This window comes from Sylvia atricapilla, chromosome 2 (genome assembly GCF_009819655.1).
Source record: "Sylvia atricapilla isolate bSylAtr1 chromosome 2, bSylAtr1.pri, whole genome shotgun sequence".
NCBI lineage: Eukaryota > Metazoa > Chordata > Aves > Passeriformes > Sylviidae > Sylvia > Sylvia atricapilla.
Genome location: NC_089141.1, coordinates 58,888,673 through 58,910,134, shown reverse-complemented (window position 1 = coordinate 58,910,134; position 21,462 = coordinate 58,888,673). Strand labels below are relative to the sequence as shown.

Here is a 21,462-nt window from a genome sequence, read left to right as displayed (position 1 = left end):
ATAAGGAAGGAAGGTGAAGTGGTGGTGTTTATCTTTTCAAATCATCATTACATGCGATGGGGCCCTGCTCTCCTGAAGACGGCAGAAAATACCTCCCAGCCCATGGAAAACAGTGAATGAATCCCTTGCTTTGCTTTGTTTGAGTGTATGGTTTTATCTCATCCTGTGAGTTTTCTGGCTTTTCCCCTTCCGATCTCTTCCTGATCACATTGTGGGGAGAGTGAGTGAGTGAGTGGCTGCCTGGGGATTGGATGGGATTAAACTATGACACAGCTGAATTTATATTTTCAATTTTTCACATTGTCGACACCTAAATAGAGACTTTTTCTTGGGTAAATATGATGCTTTGTTTCTTCCCTATTTACCATTTTTTTCTTTGCTTTGTTTTTAGCTCTATCTTATCCAGACAAATCTCTGTTTTGTTGGTTTGGTTTGGGTTTTTTTGTTTGTCAGAGCTGTAACAATCGAATATCTTGCTCTAGGGCATTTACAGCATTCACCACTTCTCTTCCATGGAGTTTATTTAGGTAGTGTCTTCCCTTTCAATATCTTTTTTTAAAAGTACCAAGTCTTTTGTGTCTTTATGTGGAGCCAAAAGAACCTGGAAGTTCTTCTATGTACAGTGATATTTAAGGGTTGAAAAGCTGAAGAATCTAATGAAGTAAACACAAATGAATAATTTTGGAGCCATGGGAAAAACAATTTGGAAGGGATGTCTTCCATGTCTTTTGGGCCAAGGCTCTGCTCAAAGCCAGGTCATCTAGAGCAGTTTGATCAGGACCTTTTTGGTATCTTCAACTCTGGAGACCCCATAGGCTTTCTGGATACCTTTTCCAGTGTTGAACACTTGTAGTAGAAAAAGATTCTAACTGGAATCTTTGTTGTGATAACTTGTGACCTTGGTGTTCTATTGCCCAACTTGAAGCTTAATTGCACCTTCTTTGTACTGTTTAGTTGGGTACCTGCACACATTAAGGGCTTGCAAGGCTTGCTTTCCTAGCAACAAAGTGACTTCTCTCAGTCTGTCCTTGCCTGTCATGTGCCATATTCTTGAGTCATCTTGATGGGCATCAATAAATTTGAAAATATTTCTCTTTAGAAAAATTATCTGTGTTTTGGACAGGAGTCTGGCATACTGTGATGAACTTCAAATTATTTCTATTATGGCCCATAGATGTCAAAACATCTTTATCACTAATTGATAATTACTGTCTATCTACCAGTAATGTGGTATAGGTTTTAGATAGCTTATCTCTTCAGCGTACTTAAAAGTGTGTTACAGACATGGGTACCAGTCTCTACTGAAACATGAAAGAAAATTGAGGGTAGATTGTATGTTTAGAAACACTCTTTTTACTGGAATGCTGATTAGTTAAAACAAATACAGGCATCAGGGTTGTAAAATCAGAGTTGTTACATTAAGGCTTACTGACTTTCAGATGTGGCTTGTACTGCAACACATTCACTTGTATTCAGATGTCAAAATAAGACAAATCTGTATTTGTATGGTTTTCCTGCAAAATAAATTTCCACCTAATCGGAATGTCAAAATAATTTCTTACTGAGGAGGCTGTACCGTGCTCAGCATGCCCTTTTCCTGCCTGCATGCAGTTTTGCCCTCATTTCTTGTGACTTGGATTTCAAAGACGTTTAATCTCTCTTCAGCTATTTGGACTTAACTTTTCCTTCTTCATTGAAGAATGAGATGATTCTGTTAAATATTTGAAGGAGCAAGCATGAACCGTCATCTCCAGTGACAGTATATATAGTCATTGTATAATTCTCATTCTTTTGTTCAATGGTGCAGTTAATATTGGCACTGAAACTATTACTTTACGGTTATTAAGATGAACATAGTTTACTCTTCTAATTTTTTTTAGTGTAATTTGTACTTAGATCACTTTTTCAAGGTTTTCTTCATGCTCAACAGCAGCATGATGTGTATCTTTATTTTATTTTATTCAGTATAACAGTAGAAATCCTCTATGGTAGCATGAAAATCTGAGAGCTTGCTCTGAGACTCTCTCATGCTATTTGATCTTAGCACTGTTTTTCAACAGTTAAAATTTAGCTTGTTAGAAAAATTAGGTCCTCAATAATTAAATGAAACAATGTGTATAAATAAATACTGTATATCAAAAATATGAAAAACTGTCATTTTGATAATTTATCTGTGTGTTATTTAAAGAAGGCAAAACTTATTTTTGCATTTAGAGTCTGGGGAAAAAATCATCAAACCATTAATGGGTAGTTAATTTGTGGCATACTTCTATGTGAAGATGCAGTAATCTGAAAAGATAAAATTTATTTTCATAGATTATTTTTTCCTTTTGTATCATTATTTTTAATTTATTCTGTGAACTATTCTTTACATTGTAATTGTAAATGCCTTGAGATAAAGAATGCCTAATTTTCATTATATTTAGAACATCTAACACACCCTAACCCCACTGGAGCTTTGCAGTAGGCATGACTAACAATGTAATAGGATGTAACTTTTTGACACTATACTGATAATGTTGTGGCTCTATTAATTGGTAGTAACAGTTAAGTATGTTGAAAGTCAGTGTATCCAGTAACCTCTCTATGTAGTTGGCATCAAAATTGAGTCCAAAATGTTTTCAACAGTCGTTGAGCCGTTTTGTGTTTGCTTTTGGAGGGGAGTGATCAATTTTATTTAAGAAAAGACAAGACGAAGAGTCAAAAGTGAGACATTATATCCTACAAGGGTACAGTGGTATTAGCAGCTGCTGTGATTGTGTAAAAGTCAGTGGAATGGAATGCAAGTGATCATGTGCACAGTATCCTGTATGAACACACTCAAGAATATAGACTGCATTTTTTTTCCCTAAATCAGGTGGAATATTCAGTAGAACTTAGGCTTCAAATTTAGTTTGCAAGTTTGGATGTAATAATATTTATCAATTAATAAATGCTTTCATCCAAGTTGCTTGATTCTGGGTAAAACAACCCTATAATAACTTTTAAAAAGGGACTGAGTTTGAACTTGAGAAAGAACTTTAGACATCCATCTTTCTTTGAGAGGGGTAGAACAGTGTGCCTCATTGCTTCAAGAGGTTGGTGTCTGCCTTCATATGTACTTAGCTTACTAAATAACTTTAAGTATCTATCTGCATGTCTCTATTTCAACCTTCAAAATCCTTTTCAAGTATGACCATGCTATAAAAATGTGTTCTGTATATTTTGTCATTCTGAGAAGAGAGAAAGTGTACATACATTTGCGGCCATATGGCTAATTTTCTTCATTCATATGGGTTACCTTAGACAGTATGGTACTTCTCCTTTTGCAATATCTCTTGCTTTCAGCAGGTTTTTTTGTTTAGCTGTAACTGTTGTGCTCAGTGGATTCTAATATCACTGTTTCTGAAGTCAGAAATTTGTTCTTAATCCAACTCTCATTATGCCTAAGAAATAAAATGATTTTTCTCTCTATCTGGCCCCACCCCCCTCCCTGCTCCACACTTCAATTAGAAATTAAATCTAGTGCTTAAAAATGTTAGAACTCCAAAAGTCATGTTGTAATCCAAAAACTCATTGACTAATTATTGAATGTTTCCAGTGACTTAGTCAAATTCTTTCTCCTGCTCATTCCTTGTTTGATATTAAAAATGTGTTTCATCTGTAGCTGTTCAAAAGCTTTATCTGAGCACCATAAAAGCCACTTTGATATCAGGTGCTCCTTCAGTTTTGGTTGCTTTTTTTTTTTTTTAATATTCTGATGCTCAATGTTGAAAATATTCCTCTAACAGTGGACTTTTTTGTTTTTTTGAAAGTTTTGTGGGCAGATTTTCTTTGTATGAAAATTATTTTTGCATCAAACAATAACATTTTAATTTCAGTAAAGATTAAGGAATTGTATTATATTTAGAGATGTTAATGGAAATGTTGGATATCAAAAAAAGGAAGAGGTGTATAATGAATTTTTAATTTAAAATGTATCTTTTTACATTTTGTACCCTTTCATTTTTGCTCAGTTTTACTGATTTAGTGCTAGAGATCTTTATCCATAATTAACAACCGTAGTATTTTTTACGAAAATATTTTCCAAATGTAAGAGTGGTAAGGATATATATGACTGCTGTTCCACTAAAAATCGGTTTAACCATATCCAAATCAAGCTCCTAAAATTTAAGTTTATGTTATTGTTTTAAGCATCATCATTCATGCATTTTTAATAGTTTTGTCTTTTCTTACCAAAATCTTTACTTGAGCATGGACATTCTGTTGAACCACTCTACTAATTTAGGGATATTTTTCGGCTTACTACTTAAAAGAGTAAAATTCATTCTTCTTAAACTAAAGAAGTATGTTAAGCAAAGCATAGGTATGACTTTTTGTCTGTCTGGCCCCAGAGAAGTAATTTTTATATCTTAACTGGCTGAATCTCCTATAAAAGAAGGAATTAGGATCTTTGATGGGTAAAATTAGGGTTTGTTTTTTTTTAAGACTTTCAGATGGAGATTCTGTTCACTAACTGAAACTAATTCTTTTTTTCTCATTATATGTCACCTATGCTATTTACTTGAAAGGTAATAAAACAAATGTTGACAACCAAAATACCTGCCTTTTCCATCAAGTAATGGGGAAGTGCTGGAATTGGTCTTTTTTTTTTTCCTGGAAATACGGTAATAAGTAGTGGGATGGCTGTATTTCCTAGACTAGCTTCAGTGTTAGAAGGATTGAGTCTTCAGTTCAGTGCAGAAGAGTGATCTTACCAGTAGACCAGGGAGTGTTTTAAGAAGGGAGAATCTCTAATATTTTCTCACTGTGACAGGAGCTTTACCAATGTGTAACCAGAAACACAAGTGTCATAGTCTGAGAAAGGCAGCCGGCCATAGAGACACTGACTATTGCCTAGTAGTTGCAGCAGTCATCTTGTGAAGGGACAGAACTGAGCTAGTGACTCAAACTGTATACCCTAATTAAGTGTTTGAGAACCTTTCTATTTCCAGAGCATCCAAAATGCCATTTTTAGCCAGCCTAGCAGAAGCTAATTACAGTGGGGTTCAGGTGCCCAAATGTGAATGTCTTTATGTAGATAATATGTTTCTAAGTGTTCAGGAAACTCCAGGGAGTCAGAGGATTTTTCAGATGAACAGATGAAGTTGAAATGTTTGATTCCCTTACCTGTGTTCACAAGACATTCACTTATATGCATCCAACCTCCCCATATGGACTTCTGAATTCAGCTGAAGCTGAATCTCGCCTCTGATTTACTACTTCCAGCAAGTTTTCAGGCTAAGTAGTAGTGTAATTAAGTAAGTAAGTATAGTGTAGTGGGTTTAAACTTTTGTTTTGAAGTGCTAGAAAATTGATTATTCTTTTTCAAAATACTTTTCAGTTAGCATTAGTAATTCTTGCCATCCTTTGGATGGTTGTTATACTTGAAGTTCTTGTTCTGTTTGCTTCAAAGTGTTCTGTTTGCATAGTGCCTATCAATCATATTCTTCCTTTAAAACCAATTAAAAAATTCTTTTACACTCTCAGTTACTTTAATTTGTTTGTGTTGCCATGTACATTCTGCTGTCTTCAAGGAGGAGTCTTGTCTTTGGAGTGTATGGTAATAATGCATATGTAAACTGGTTTTTTTACAATAATAGAAGAAACATAGAGTCTGATATTTTTATTTTTCTTTATAGAATTTAATAAAACACCTCCCTGAACAAGAACAATTGAATGCATTGTCCAAGTTCAAGAATGAGTATAACAATTTGTCTGAGCCAGAGCAGTTTGGAGTTGTGGTGAGTTCTGCTTTATTATCTCTGGGTGTTTTTTTTTTTTTTTTTTTTTTTTTCTTTTCTTTTCTTGAAATATAGTTTTAATATAATATTATAGAAAAAATAACAGTTGCTTCTTCCTTAAAGTGAAGAGATCCAGAACAGGAGAAGAGTACAAGTGCTGCCTTTCAATTGGACTTTTGTTGGATGTGGAAGGCTTTATTATTGAAATATTGCTGCTAGAATGATTTTGGGTTCTCCATGTTTAAAAAAAATAATTTTATTTTGCAAAAGAAACCAAACCAAAACTGTAAAAACTTTGATATTTTCTGTGTCAAAGTTTCACTGGGAGATACAGAGCTATTTTTGGATTTCCGTAGCTAAAATAGTTTTGCCTTATTTTTGTTTGCATTAATAAATCTTAACTTTTTCATTGAAGTTACACTTTTATTTTTCTTTCTATTCTCCACTTAAAGGAGAAGAAAATAATGTCATAGCAATCGTGTTAACCTATTCTGCCTTCTCCTGCATGTGTTTTCTACCATGTTCTATCAAGAGTACACCTAATCACTTTTTCCCTTCTCCCTGGAAAGATAAGTTTGTAATATCTTCCAGGCTGAATTCACAAAGGAAGACTGGAAGTGAAAAAAAGAAAATGCTAGTTCAGTGCTGGCAGTTGATGCTTTTTGTGGAAATATGGTTTGCATCTAATTTCTGTATAGCTCATAATTTATACTTGGTAATTACTTCATCCAGACAAACTCAGAATAATGCTATGTCATTTCCTGTTGAATATATCTACAGAAGTCTTTGATTTTTCTTGTCCATTCCTGGAGTTTCAACCTGAGGTGGTTATTGCTAAGATTATCTTATCTGAGAGAATTTCTCGTGTGGGAATAATACTTATTCAGTTAGATGGAACTGTCAGTAGATTACAAGAGCTAGACGAGTAACAGTAGTAGATAGAGTTTTGCTGTGTCTGGTCCAACTTTTTCTGATAATTTTTTTAATAAGTTGAGGCAATGTGATAACTCAGAAAAATAAAATAATGAACTAAATGATAGAGTTCTTACAGCTCAAAAATATGTGGAACTTCTTTTCTGAACGAACAACCAGTTTCCCATGGAAAAGTACAAGTCCATGCTTTTCCTGGTTTTCTATAAAATATAGAAAAACTAAGTCCACAAACAAGACCAAACCCCATCGTTAAGTACAATTTTTATCGTGTCACACCTTCTATGCATGTAGTAGAGCAGATTTCAGAGAACAAGCTCCAACGTTTATTACGTGAAACATTTTTTGTTTCTGTTCCAATGGGGGAAGATTTGAATAAGTCACTTTTTTTTACTCTTTGAATATGGAATCCTATCCATTTACTTTTCATCAAAATTCTTCAAGCTCCATCTGGCTCTCTTATATCTTTTCTTTTATTGTTGGCCAGGGAACAAGCTGAGAAATTCTACTCATTTCTTAGGAAGCTACTGTTGATGATAATGTGAATCTTCACATTATTGCTGTTTTTGTTGGTTTTCTTTATTTTTCCTTAAAAATGTTAGTTTTATGCCTCATATTTTGCTATCCGTTTTAAATGAGAAGAATAAAACTTCAAAAAAAAATGCAAGACTTGGTGTCTTCTGGATGAGTAGTGTTTTATAGTTATGTTTTTTCAGAGAATTAGGAGATTCCATGTTAATTTACTCTGAAGTTCTGATTAAAGGAACAATTAAATTATTTGACTCCTAAGGAAGAAGCTAAATAGTGAATAAATGGCTAATTACTACTTGTGTGATTTTTTTTTTTTATTATGGAAACCCATTAGCTTTCAGGTTTTGAATTGAAAGTAAAGATTTGATACTCTGAAAGAAACAGCAAGACACTTAGCGAAATACTGGCTTGCTGTGCTGTTACAGTATTATATGTTTCAAGGAAAGTTAATTAACTTTTGTTGTTGGCTTATAGACCTTGAGGGCATGACTTAACAGTTCAGGTTCCCTTCATGAGTGTGGCTTGTGGTTTTGGGGTTTTGATTGGTTTTTTTTGGCTAATGGTTGTGAGGATTTGTTTTCTTTGTATTGACCCTATGAAGTGCTTCTGTGGTTTATGCCTTCTCTTTTTGAAGTTATTTATAATTTTTATATTTTCTGTTTATTTTGCAGTAAGTATAAAATAAAACCTTCATGGCCTTTATCTTCTCTCCCAGACTTTGGGTTTTCTTTAGATAAACTGCTTTATTTTCTGCTAGGTTCTTTCTTTCACTTACTCCAGGCTGATGTCTCAGAGCACAGATATTATCACCTATTGCTGTGGAGCTTTGGTTTTTTTAGGGTTGTGGGGTTTTTTTGGGTGAGGGTGAGGAGGATAGGGAAGGGCTTGAACAGATTCATTAACTGTTTATTGAAAATTACATGAATTCTGCTCATCTTACTAAAAATTTAGTTTACTATTGTTACCTTGACTTAGTGTTATGTTGAATGTTTTATTTCCTTGCTCAAATTCATGATGAGGGATGCTTGTGCTTGATGAAAAATAAATACTCATTTGTATTTTATTTTTATCTTGTTTGTCCTTGGTTTTACTTACTGCAATAAACTTCCTCCAAAACTTTTTAAAAACTTTCTTAACTTTTATATTAATTTCTTGGTGGTTTCATTGATTACCACAGAATCACAGAATATTCTCAGTTGGAAGCGATCCACAAGGATCATCAAGTCAAACTCTTAAGGGAATAGCCCATATAGGGATTGAACCCACAACCTTGTCTTTATTAGCACCATGCTGAATCTTCTATAAAACTTGATAATGATAAAGATTACCTTTGTGCAATATGAAACCCACTGGAGATGAATGGGGTTTCATCTATATGTTCATCTTGAAAACTGTTGAGAGAAGGTTGTGTTTTTGTGTTTTTTACATTTTTTACTGGTTCTTTTTTCAATGGACAATATAAATATTATGTTGCTTTAGGACTTCTAGCAATATTGATTTGTTTTGCAGGTAATTCTTTCCTACTAAGAAAAAAGTATTGCTTTAGAGAATATTTTTCCTAATTTTTGGTATAATGTCTGTCCTCATATCAAAGAAATGTATAAGGAGTAGATCATTTAGTAATGTTAATCTTGTTTGTTTTCAGTCAAGTTGATATAATAACTATTAGTTAGATTTATTGATCATGACTGAGGGCAGTAGTCTGTTTAATGGATTTTTACTGAACTATTACCATACCACTGGTCAATGTATTATTCATAAGGAAGTTGGATACAAGCATCTTCCAGCTGTTGAGAACTTGAGTGTTCTGAATTCTTGCAGAATTCCATTCTATGATTTGATGCACACTTGTTTATTTACAGTGCCTGTAATTCTTGTGGTGTAAAATAGTCCTAGACCATATTAAATTTATTATATGGTTTGATATCCATAAATGCAATTCCACTTAAGAAATCACAATTTTGATGCTCTTTATCAAGCATCCATGCACCTTTAGGTCTGGCATTTCAAGGCATTTTTGGAGGCACAGAGGTGGCACCAAACACATGGCAATGTTTGGTCCTATATCAGATCGTTCCAGATCTTTGCTGCACCGCCCCTCCAGTGTCCTGTAACTGTAGTTCCCCAACTTTACAGCACCACATATTTGCCTCTCCTCCCTCTCTTGCTCACACACCAATGCTAAGGCTTCAAGCCTACTCATGCCAACATATTTTAACTGTCTGTTGCACTAGGAACCATTCCAAAAAAGCAGTTCTGAATTAACAATGCTGCATGCATAGAGCTGAATCCAGTAGTGAGTTTCAGCATGAGACAACTGGAACAGGTTTCCCAGAGAATGTGGATGCCCCATCCCTGGAAATTTGCAAAGCTAGCTTGGATGAGGCTCAGAGCAACCTGGTCTAGTGGAAAGTGTTCCTACCCATGGCAGCGGAGTTGGAACTAGATGATCTTTAAGATTCCATCCAACACAAAAGATTCTATGATTTTATGTAGTCTAATCAGTACGGCTAATCCTTAATGGTATAAAATGGTCCTGCTCCATATTAATTTTATTATATAATTTGAAATCCATAAATGCAATTCCATTTAAGAAATCAAAGTTTTTATGTTTTTTATAAACACTTCAAATGTAAAAAGTTTCTAATCTTTACAGGATGCCATTAGTAGACATTTGACTTCAGGTGTGCACTAGCATTTTTACATATGAGAATACTGTCTCAAGAGCCACATGTGATAGCTCCTGCTGTCTTTCTTTTCTTGTAATCTGAGACATTTGGAAAGATGTTCAATCTTGGTTTGGGAAGACAGGTATATGCCAGGGAAAGCTGGAGCTTCCCTTGGAATGGAGAATGTAATCCACTATCACCACCCTTTTTCCAATTATATTTTTTTCAGTTAAAAGCTTTTAGGCAAAAGATTTTGGAAACAGAAATAGCAGTTCTTTACTAGTATGTATAACGAAAGCAAACAAACAAACAAAACAACTACAGCATTGATAACAAAAGCAGTGCCAAGAACTTTGAGGACTTTGCTTCACAAAAACACAGGGCAGTTTGGTCCCGGTGTCTTTGTAGGATCCGCAATGGAAAAGTCTCGGGCTGGTAGCTGGAGTGGCAGGATATCCCAGCAGGCAGGGGCAGGGTCCCGGCAGGGCAGGGGGTGCAGGGTCACTGTAGCAGATGAGCAGCACTGATGGAACCACGATGGCAGGGCAGGGCTGGCCCAGCTCTCGCAGGGCGGCATAGGAGCTCAGAATTCCAGGGCGCGAGGTGATGGCAGATTTCCCTAGACTGGACTGCAGTGAAATTCTCCAGCAGGAGCACCAACCCAGCCGGCTTTTTCCCTGAACACTGAAAACCAGCCAGACAGGCTACCTGAAACTCTGCTCTTTACCTGCCTCAAAACCCCCATCCCCCTCCGTTTTGTTTTGTTAAATAGTCTTAAGTATGACATTTAGTCTCCTTGGTAACTTATGGGGAAGAAATTCTTTAGACTAAAAAGGAACAAAACCTAACCCCCAACATGTTCCCATATTGTCTGGTAGTAAAAAAATAGGAAACAGATTTTTCCTTGATCACTTATATTTGCTCAAAGATAAAATTGAGGGAATAACAAAATATTGTTTCAGAAATAATTAATGTTCAGACCTTGTGAAATTCACTGACAGCTAACCCAAATAGAATTTGGCAAGCGGTCCTCATGTGGCTTCACAGCTTGTTCACTGATGGATGTGTTTTTAATGAGTTCGTACTAAAGGAAAAGATTTCACTAGAGTAAATTGAAGATTAGAGGGAGGCCTGATGAAGGCTAGTTTGTCTTAAATAATTCAGCAGACACTTAAATTGATCAATTCCATATTCAGCTGATGGTTTCACCTGTATGTTCTCATTGAGGATAACTCAAAATTTATTAATTTTTTTTCAGCGTTGTCTGGAAAATATCATACTATCATTGTTTCTGCAGAGGTGTACTTTGCCTTTCATAATACTTGATGCTTGGACACAGCATACCTAGTGACATTTCAGTCTGTTTAAAATTCTGAAGTCCTGCAGTGCATCTGGCCTGTGAGATATTTTGATTGTGCTAATTTCTATCTGCAGACCTTATCTTCTGTGTCTTCTAGATGTCAGGTGTATCTGCTACTCTGCCTTGTCAGTGTTCTCTATCAGTATTTCCAGCCTTTCCAGGAGTGTTGCCAAAAATTAGCTTTCTATTATATGCCATCTGTGAGAGTTAAAAAATCTTCATGACAAATTGCAGTGAAGTTACCTATATTGTTGAGAAGGAGAACATCCTTAACTCCTGTGATGTTGGTGTATTTCAGACCTTGAACCTAGGTATAGCGTGGAGAGCAAAGCTCCAGAAATATATTTTCTGAAAATGGCCATCATGAATGATCTGCACTGATCTGACTATTTGCAATTGCCACTGGATTGGCTTATATTACTTCCTTTGCATCAGTGAAAGATTGTGATGCCATATTATAGATGAGTGCTCCTGTAAATGTTTCAGTACCAGCAGGTCTTACTCTTATCTCTGCTTAGTTCTAGTAAAACCATTTCGGGTAGGTAATCTAAAGAACAGTTTAAAAAACTTTGTCTTTCTGTTGTCTGATATTAATTCAGATGGCTGAGTGAGTGCTTGTTGTTTGTTCTAGCATACACATAGGCTATCTCAGTTTTCTTCTTGGCAGATATTGCTACAGCTTCAGAGCAGGGATGTTACTTTTCTGAAGGGTCCCCATCTTTTGCTTCCAGCCATTCACTTTGCACGTTCTGTCAAGAGCCTGTCCTGGATCTGGTTTGATGTTTTTCTTCATTAGTAATGTAAGCAACCTCCTAATGTTCATGTCATGCTTTACATATCATAAAGAAAACACTTCTGTATTGCGTTGGCATGATCCTGCAATTTTGATTCAGCAGTTTCAAGGATTTCTTGGAATTTGGCCACATGAATTGAGTTAGGTGTCCAAATGACTGGATAGTGCAGACCAGCTGTGCTGAAAGAACCTTGAGGCTGATTAGTACTTCTTAAATCCCTAGAGCCTGAAAATAATATGCAGATATTTCACCTGTTCCAGCTTCAGACTATAGAGCTCAATGGAGCTCCAAGTGCTGTAGAATTTGCTTTCCCTGGGATCATTTTGTAGAACTGAGGAACTTTCTCCAAGACATGTAAACTGTCTTCTGCAACATTCATTTACATGACCTCAGACTGTTTTTGCCACAGATTAACTGTGGTACCAAATAACCATATGGATAAAAGTTCCCCAGTCATTACTAAATTTGCTATTGATGGGGCTATAGAAGCTCTACAGTGGAATGTTTATTCCTTACCAGTACTGTTATGATCATAGACACTTTCTTCTTCTTAGGAAATAACTGGGACACACCTTGTTGGGTCAGGAGAGAAGATGATACCAGATATGAATTGTTGGAGGCCTGAACTTTTTGAAATGGGTCATGTCTGTCACATCAATGACACCAGAATCAGCTGCTAGCTATGTAACATCAAATTCCACTTTTATGTGAGAGTTGTTATGATGGTTCAACCTGATAGGAAGTATTAAAAGCTTGCTGTCATGATTTTGAGACATTCTCATCCAGACCTTGATCATATGTCTTTATGACCTCTCTTTTGGGATATTCTTATAGCAGACTTTTCATTAGGAGGTGGATTCCTAGTAATAGCCAGTCAGAAAATGAGGCACTTATTTTAAAGTCAGGCTTATCAGACTTTTCAATCTGGAATACAGTTACATCTGTATTTACTTTTAGAAACTTTTCTCCATTTGGTTTGATACTATAATATTTGATTTTAAATTCCTCAATGACATCTGCCCTTGACTTCTGGTGTTAATTTATTTATTCTTGCTACCTGCATGGATTGGAGGTTTTACAGAGGATTTTTACCTGTGTTAAACTCTTGACTTGGTTTCCCACAAGGAAAGCTTTTCAGTCTTGTAGCATCTGCTCCATATGTGTCTTTTAATGAAAACAGCCTTTCAGACATCTGTTAGGCCTGCTAAAAATAGAAGAATTTGGGAAATTCATACCCTCCCCTTCTTGAAAGATTCCTTTTTAGAAAAATATTGTCTGGTTTCAACTTGGAGAAACAAAAGCTGTCTGCATTCCATACTGATCGTCAGTACATCTAATTGTATTTTTTGGATAAGTGGAAAAAAAAAAGAGACTACTTTCTTTTCTTAGGACTTACCTTCCTGTGGATTTCAGCATGAAGACTGTAAGCTCAGCTTATTTTGACAGCTGTGTTGTAGCCCCCATTGGCAATTTTGAGATCTGCTCGCTGACCTTGCTGGGCCACCTTTGTTGAACATAATGCAATCCAAAAGAGTACCAGGGATTTTTTGGACTGTGAATCAGTGCACTGTCATCCACAAGAAAAGAGAAGGCTGCCTGTGTGCAGCTAGGAGGTAATTGATAGGTGTTGTCCTTGTGTCACTTACAATATACTGCCTTCTATTGTGACCTGAATACCATTTAGGAAAACATTGGATTTGCAAGAAACTTAGTCAGTAGTTCAAATTCAAGCTGTTTATAATTCAGACTGGAGAAGCAGAGTAACAGGACATGCTCTCTATTGCTGCTAATAAGGCTGAAAAGTCATTAGTTCAATTGTTTTCATGTATACATACATATATATACACTTGATTTCTCAAGTAATTTAAAATTTGTGTTGGTAGTTTTTGACTTTATTATTTTCTTGAGGAAAAAGAGTGTGTCAAAGATGATGAAATGTGTACTATTTCCACATATCCATAAAAACATTTCAACAGAAATACTGATTTTTATTATGAATTGACTTCCCATACTGTGAAATAATCTTTGCTCTTTCCAGGATGCCGCTGTTTTTCACTAAGATTTAGGCATGTTGGTTGTCCTTTTCAAATTGAGCAAGAAGTTCTTTTATCTTCTTTAAACATGATAAAATATCTGTTAGGGTGTCAGTCCTTTCCTATTTGACTTTTTTTCCTGCTTTTTAGGTGCCTGGGTCTAAAGATAAGCGTCAGGAATTCCCACTTTTTACCTCTGCACTCTTAGGAGTTCACTGATGCTGCAGTGATGAAAGCCATATGTTATCCACAGGGAATGGTGTTCCAGTTTGCTCTCTTTGGTCAGCTTAGCTGTAACTGTTGTTTTACTTTTTGGATAAGGACATTTTCAGGTGGTCTGACAGCCTCAGCACTGTTGCTCCTTTTAAAGAAGATATGAAACTGAAGCACTTGCAGTGTTTTTTCTCTATGAGCTTCTGACAGAAATGAAATTCCTTTGGTGATCAAAATGTAGTGTCAGTGGAACTTCTGAGATGCTTTTCTTTCTTGACATCAACAGAAAAAGATAGTGAGAGTACCCATACATCAGATTGCACATTCTTGTAGTTGCCTTGTGATTTATGCTGTATTTGAGGGAAAAAGCTGTCTTGCTCTTGGATGTGAAATCTGTGAGAGCTGCTTCTGGGTAGCTCAACTCATAAGCCACTTCTCATTTGGACTTGTTTGTATGGGACTCTTCTTGTGGACCATTAAGTTAAAAAGGAGAGCAATTCCTTATGTGTACACTGAGTTCTCTGACATTTATAAGTTTCTACTTCAACTTCCCATTTTAGTTATTTGGATTGTTTGTTTTCAGAATTCCACTACCAAGACTGAAGTAAACTTATGTCCTTATCTGCTGATTATAAAAAATATAGGGTGTTAACATAAGATGATCAGCACTGCAGCAATTAAATTCTTAGCAATCTTTTGTGGTAGGGTGTATGGATTTTACCTTTGAATATATTTGTGAATTTGAATATAACTGTGAACTACATGTCACAAAAAAAGGCCATACATTACTAAGGGAACTCTATGTCTTCCCTTCTCGATTATTGACTTAGCAAACAGGTAAAGAAATAATGCCAACAACATGGGTTTTGCGTGGATTTCAGAGCATTTTCAACAACAGCAACAATAATAACAATCCCAGTGGCATTTCTGCTGTGTTTCTGGCATGTGTTCCTGTTTCTAATTTTTTAGATTACATATTTCCACATTCAGCCTTAAGAATTACATACTTACATACGAGATATCTGAATCTCTTGTAGTTCTAGTGATTCTGATGAAAACTTTGCACCTTTTATGCAGATGTGCATGCTCATGTTTGTGGAACACATCTTTGTGGTGTAAAGTCTGTGATTATTTCAGTTTCAAGGATCTGCTGGTCTGAAAAGCCCAGTGTCAATAAATTATACATCTTCTGGTGATTCTGTAGTATCTTGAGTTCAATACCATTTAAAATCAATGCAACTCAGACTGCATTTTTTTAGTTTCTATGGTTTAATATTAATGATAATCTATTGCACTCTGAGTAGGATATTAAATAGTAAAAAATATAGCAATAATAATAGTAAAAAATAGTATGGAATGTTCTGGTCTGGTTTTTTTCTAGTCTAGTCTCAATGTTTTTCTGGCTAACTTTAGGACTAAAAATTAAAAACACTGTTCTCAAGGTGCTGAGAAGTGTATGTAGTACATATACAAATTTAGTAAGATAATTAAGGAAAAGGTGTTAATAGTGATTCTTCCTGACACAGCTAGGAAAATGAATTTTTGACACTTGCCTCTGTCTACTACCTTAACATTCTTTTATGTAGTTCTTCTTCAAATGAATTTGATATGAAGTTGTTCTAGTACTGTGTTAATTTTATGTGGAATTTAGGTATTTCTCTTACTATTTTGTTGTGAAATGCCCTGTTCAGATTCATGTCCCATTATTCTTATTTATCCATCCTTAAGTAAGAATTTTACCACATCTGTTGGATGCGGTAATCTATGCGGGTATCTATTTCATGCAGTATGAGAACAGAAGATCTGCCTACAGTTGGTACTGAGCTAATAATGTTCAAAGTGTACATTTGAAGTGTTTTACTTGATGGCCAGGCTGGAAGCAGTCAGTGAACTAAGGTGCAACAGTTGATTTCCAACCTAGTTTAATCTGAAAGACATCCTGATTATGTGCTCTGCTCTGTGATGAAAACCAGTTAGTGGAAATGATTTCTTATTTTACATCAAGATTTTTTACCTGAACAAAATGCAAATGGTGTGTTTACTTCGATGAGACATCATCATGTGGCTGCACAGCTACACAGGCATTTCTGAAATGGTCTAGTGATATAAGATATTAACTCTACCTGATCTTATTTTCTTCTGTTGTCAGTAAACCAAATAAAATAGATTGTAAATTCCATCCTCTTTTGCTTCTATATGAAACCCTTTGGATAAGACACCCTTCAGTTTCACTTTACACTGAAAATGGATGGAGCATCACCATTATCCTATTATGCTGAGTCTCTTGGGATAATCAGTGCCATATGACTTATGAATGTTGCACTGTCAGAGGAACTTTCACATTGGTAGACTAGATCTGTGTTGAGAAATACTCTGTAAAACCTTAGATATCACTGTGGTTTGGAGGGGGATGATTTAAAGGCAAAAGTTTAAGGCCATTATATGGAGCCTGCTACTTTGTAGAAGTGCCAATGTTGCTTCTTTGTTGCATCAAGTACTGATAGCTGGAAACAATGTGTTCCTTATTAAGAAAAAAAAAGAGTGAAGACTTAGTCTAAGATTCGGGGAATTGTAAAGAAATTATTGTCTTGAGTCTTGCCTTGAGAAGGAAGAAGACACGTATGAGGAAGGAGATCTTACGGAATTCATAAAACTGATGAGAAAACTGAGATAGAGAAAAATAAGATAACCAGCTCATTGAATAATTTTTTAGTGTTTCTAGTGTGGATGTAGTAAACCATGTGCAGTGCATGTCTGGAGTGAAAATTCAGTGACCTAGTGTATAAGAAGATCAAAATTTCTGTTGCAAATACATGATCCATGAATCAGAAAAAGCCAAGACTTTTGCATATGATCTGCAGAAGCTGTTTTCCTGGGAGTATTCAGCTGCACCTAATGAACTGTATTAGGTTAGTAAACAGGAGTGTAGGGGGTATGGATATTGGTGTATATTAGTGTATACTATTTAAGTGTTTCATAGCTGAGTTTTTTTCAGTACTGTTATTTTCCTGCAAGTTTATAATAGGCTCTTATTGACGCAGCTTTCAAATATTTGCACTAGAAAATGAGATTTGTCTTGTTTTGGTACATCTAGAGTTACACAAAATTTGTGAACTACTTTCATTCATTTGCAACTACTGGGTCATAAACTTGGATTAGTTTTATAGGATTTGGTATATGAGTTGACAGATGTGATATATGATGACACTTTATCTTTTATTGCTTACACATACTAGTTATTTGGAAAGGATGGGGGCAGTTCCTATTAACCACAAGATGGGATTTCAGTTGCTTACCCAAGTGTCTCTCATTCATTCATTTATTTGCTATCAGTTATAGCAGATATATTGCTTCTTCAAGCCTGTCACACCAATAAATCATTTCAGAGTGTATGCATTTGTACAGTGCCAAAGAGTACCATGAATTTTAAAGGAAATCTTCTATTTTTCTTTTCAATCAGATGAGCAACGTGAAGAGACTACGGCCACGGCTCAGTGCTATTCTTTTTAAGCTTCAGTTTGAGGAGCAGGTGAACAACATCAAACCTGACATCATGGCTGTCAGCGCTGCCTGTGAAGAGATAAAGAAGAGTAAAAGCTTTAGCAAGCTGCTGGAACTAGTATTGTTAATGGGAAACTACATGAATGCAGGTTCTCGGAATGCACAGACCTTTGGATATAATCTCAGCTCGCTATGTAAAGTGAGTTTTGAAATGTCCATGTTGAGTGTTACATTCACTTTCTTTTTGTTTTTATTATGCTACCTAAATACTCTGGTTTTGATGCTTTTCCTGTAGTTAATTATGTGCTTACTATTTTTTGCCTTATTATTGGCATTCAATCACTTTTAAGTGATTCTATTTTGAGGGAATAATAAAAAACCCAAACTAAGTAAGGTTATGTAAGGACCTGATCACTGTGATCACAGTAATTTTGTAATTTTTACATGTCTGTACTTCTAAGACATCTATCATGTTTTAGTGTGTTTTAATACAGTTATGTCTTCTTTTGGACATGAATTTATCCCTTATGTGATTCTCTTCTTATGTTGCTCAGTTTCATCAGTTTCTTGCTTCTTCCAATTTTCACTCTTTCAACTTTTGTATAAGGTGTATACAAGAGGGTGTCTATACTTTTCTGGATGTTAATTTATAATCTGTTCTAATGCTAATAACCTTTCCCATATTTAGTGTTGTTATTTTTTTCCTGTGCTCTCTGGGAGCATACTGAACAATCTTCAGAGTGCACATATAGTTCTTACAAGGAAGGAATTACTTGAAACTTTGTATGTATTCTTTCTGTTTCTTTATCTTTTGGTATGAGAGAAAACACAATATGTTAACTTCTGTTCATGAAACTAATCACCCTTATTCTGCCATATTTCAGAAGAATTCTTTCACTGAGTGTTGAATGTGATACCTATGACATAAATATTCATAAAGAATAAGTTATGTTCTTTCCCTCATTTAAAGTAAGCATTAAGCATGAGTCATCCACCTAGAGTTAATAGATTACAGATGAAGTGATTGAGTTAAAAATACAACTTGTTGAGAAGCATATTCAGAAGAAAGATATTAAAGGTTCTTTCTCCAGTTAGGTGCATTTACTTAAGTAAGATTTTACAAGAATCTATCCTAGATCTGGTTATATTCTCTGTATTTTTAATGCACAGGACAAAAATATATTTATGAAAACAATGTGACGGTAATTGATATAAACATTTTGCAGAGCAGGATCAAAAGTCAGAATTTATCTTGGAGAAATAATTTAAGATCTAGAATATGAAGATTTTGAAGATAGTGGAGTACTAGTTATAGGAGAGAGAATTGATATATATAGCTAATGAAAGTATGGAATGAATGACTGTATTAGTTCTACATCAGAGAACAGCCACGAGTAATCTCAGAAGAGAGATACGATATTGATATGCTAATAATCATTCATTAAATAGTGATGTATTAAAATTATATGCATGTTTATTACACAGGTTCATATTTATAGCTAACTTCTGTTTTGTATCACAGTATATTACATGTATCACAGTGTCACATTGTAGAAATTTTTTGTGGTGCTATTACGACATCTTTGTGGTGCTATTGAGACTGAGATTCCCAATACAATAGAAGTAACATATTTTAAAACATTGCAAACAGTAAAAATCCTAGAATATATTTTTGGGGTTTGGTATATAGGTGTTCCATTTCCTGTTTATTTGGAAAACTGTGTTTCACACTGTTGTTAATTCACTTTCCTGAAGGAAAACATGTGTGCTTTAGAAGAGTGTATTTCAGCATAGTAGCATTTTGATCTATGAAAATAAACAGACCTTTTAGAGTTAATCATGAGATATTAATACTGTGTTAAGGACTTTGTGCCTTGATATTCAGATGGACAAGTTTTTGTGCAGTTTTCCCCTTTTTATACTCATGTTTACTTTGTGCCTACAAGTGTGTATATTTTTCTGGCTAAATATTTTGTGTAGAAATAGTTGTTAAGTAGTGAAGAAACACTTTCATATGTGATGCCATTTTCTATTTATAAAAATGTCTTTAATTTAAAAGAATGTCTCAGTTGAAAAACTACAACAGAATTGTTTGTCAGTTATTAGTGCTTTTACACAAGTAGCTTTAAGTTTTAAAGTGGTCAGTCTTGAAAATAATTTCATATATGTAAAGATTCCAGAGAGAAAGGTTCATGCTTAAGAACTCTCGAAGTCAACATTTTTAAACAGTGAGACCTATAAACTCTTATTTACTGTATTGAGCATTGATAACAATAACATGTGCACATTAAGGTTGTGTAGCTTCCACTACATAAATATTTTTATGCTAGAATTAATTTCATACATAAAGAAGGAATCACGTAATGCAGTGGATACGTGCATTATGTATAGTTAGATTGTGCTGATTTAACTTCGATTTTTCTTTTTTATACTTTCATGTGCTTATTCACAGTTTTCTAAATATTCCTGTATTGTTAAAATACATTTTTAAAAGAAATGTGTGTACTGTTTTTGAATACTGAACACAAATATTGCATAAAATGAAAAAGTACTTATTGTGACCTTTCTAGGAATTTTTAGCAAGGGGAAAAATGAAACAATCTACTGCTGTCTTTAAAAAAAATGCACTATAACAGTTTGTTATTTCCTTTTTTTTTATGAATAATTGCTAATGTATATCAATTATTAATATGGCCATAAATAAATTTTTCTCAGTATTTTTACATTTCTTTTTTTTTCCATGTCCAGCTGAAGGACACAAAGTCAGCAGACCAGAAAACAACATTGCTCCATTTTCTTGTAGAAGTGTGTGAAGAAAGTTATCAGGATGTCCTGAATTTTGTTGAGGATTTTCAGCATTTGGATAAAGCTAGTAAAGGTTTGTGTAACTAACTAAAAGTTTTGATTTTGACACATTACAGTGTCTTGTGCATAAGATGAATATAATTTTTTACTAATGATATTAAAAAAATAGATATTAATAATCAATATCACATATCCGTAGTTTGAGTGGCTGTGAATGGTCTTGAAGATACTTATTGTTTGGTCTTCTAACATTTTCTACAGAACTTCCCATTAAATTTCTTCTAACATATCTTCTAGAATCATTTTCTATATGGATTTCTTTTAAAAGTTCTTTTCTGTTACCAGATCTTAATTCCAATCTTTGATCTTTTATACAATAAGTGTATCACTCACCATCTTCTAATTCAAACATGTAGAAAGGCTGTCATGGCATCACTTTATTTTTTTCAAACATGGAACAGTTTTGTCTTACCTGCATGTATCTTTTTCATGCAATGGTAACACTGGAAGTCTGGAAAAAATTTTAGTTTTGTCAGGCAACAGAGAATATAAGAAATCTCTGTATAAGCACCAGTGGAATTTTTTTAAAATTAATTTCTTAATTAAAAATGCCTTTTCACCTTTTATCAGTTTTAGTAATTTAAGCAGACAAAGCATAGAGGTAGAAATTGATGCTACCTTAGCACTGTCCTACACTGGCAGGAAAAAAAGATTGTATGGGCTCAGTTAAAAATTATTTAGTTTATGTCAGTCTGGAAAATATCAGTTTATCTATAATGCTTTGTAGACTGTCACTCTCATGCCTCAGTCAGTCTCCCTTCCACAAATTACAGGTTTGCAAAACATGCCTCTGATAGAGGACTT

The 21,462-nt window shown here is 34.7% G+C and overlaps 1 protein-coding gene across 1 annotated transcript in view; it reads left to right on the top strand.

Moving 5' to 3' along the window:
- Positions 1 to 21,462, top strand: part of DIAPH3 (diaphanous related formin 3) — a 205,664-nt gene that overhangs the window by 90,053 nt on the left and 94,149 nt on the right. Inside the window, exons 20-22 of the mRNA XM_066313364.1 lie at positions 5,661 to 5,762; positions 17,753 to 17,992; positions 20,542 to 20,671. Of these exons, the coding sequence (XP_066169461.1) occupies positions 5,661 to 5,762; positions 17,753 to 17,992; positions 20,542 to 20,671 (472 nt within the window). The remainder of the gene's footprint in view (positions 1 to 5,660; positions 5,763 to 17,752; positions 17,993 to 20,541; positions 20,672 to 21,462) is intronic.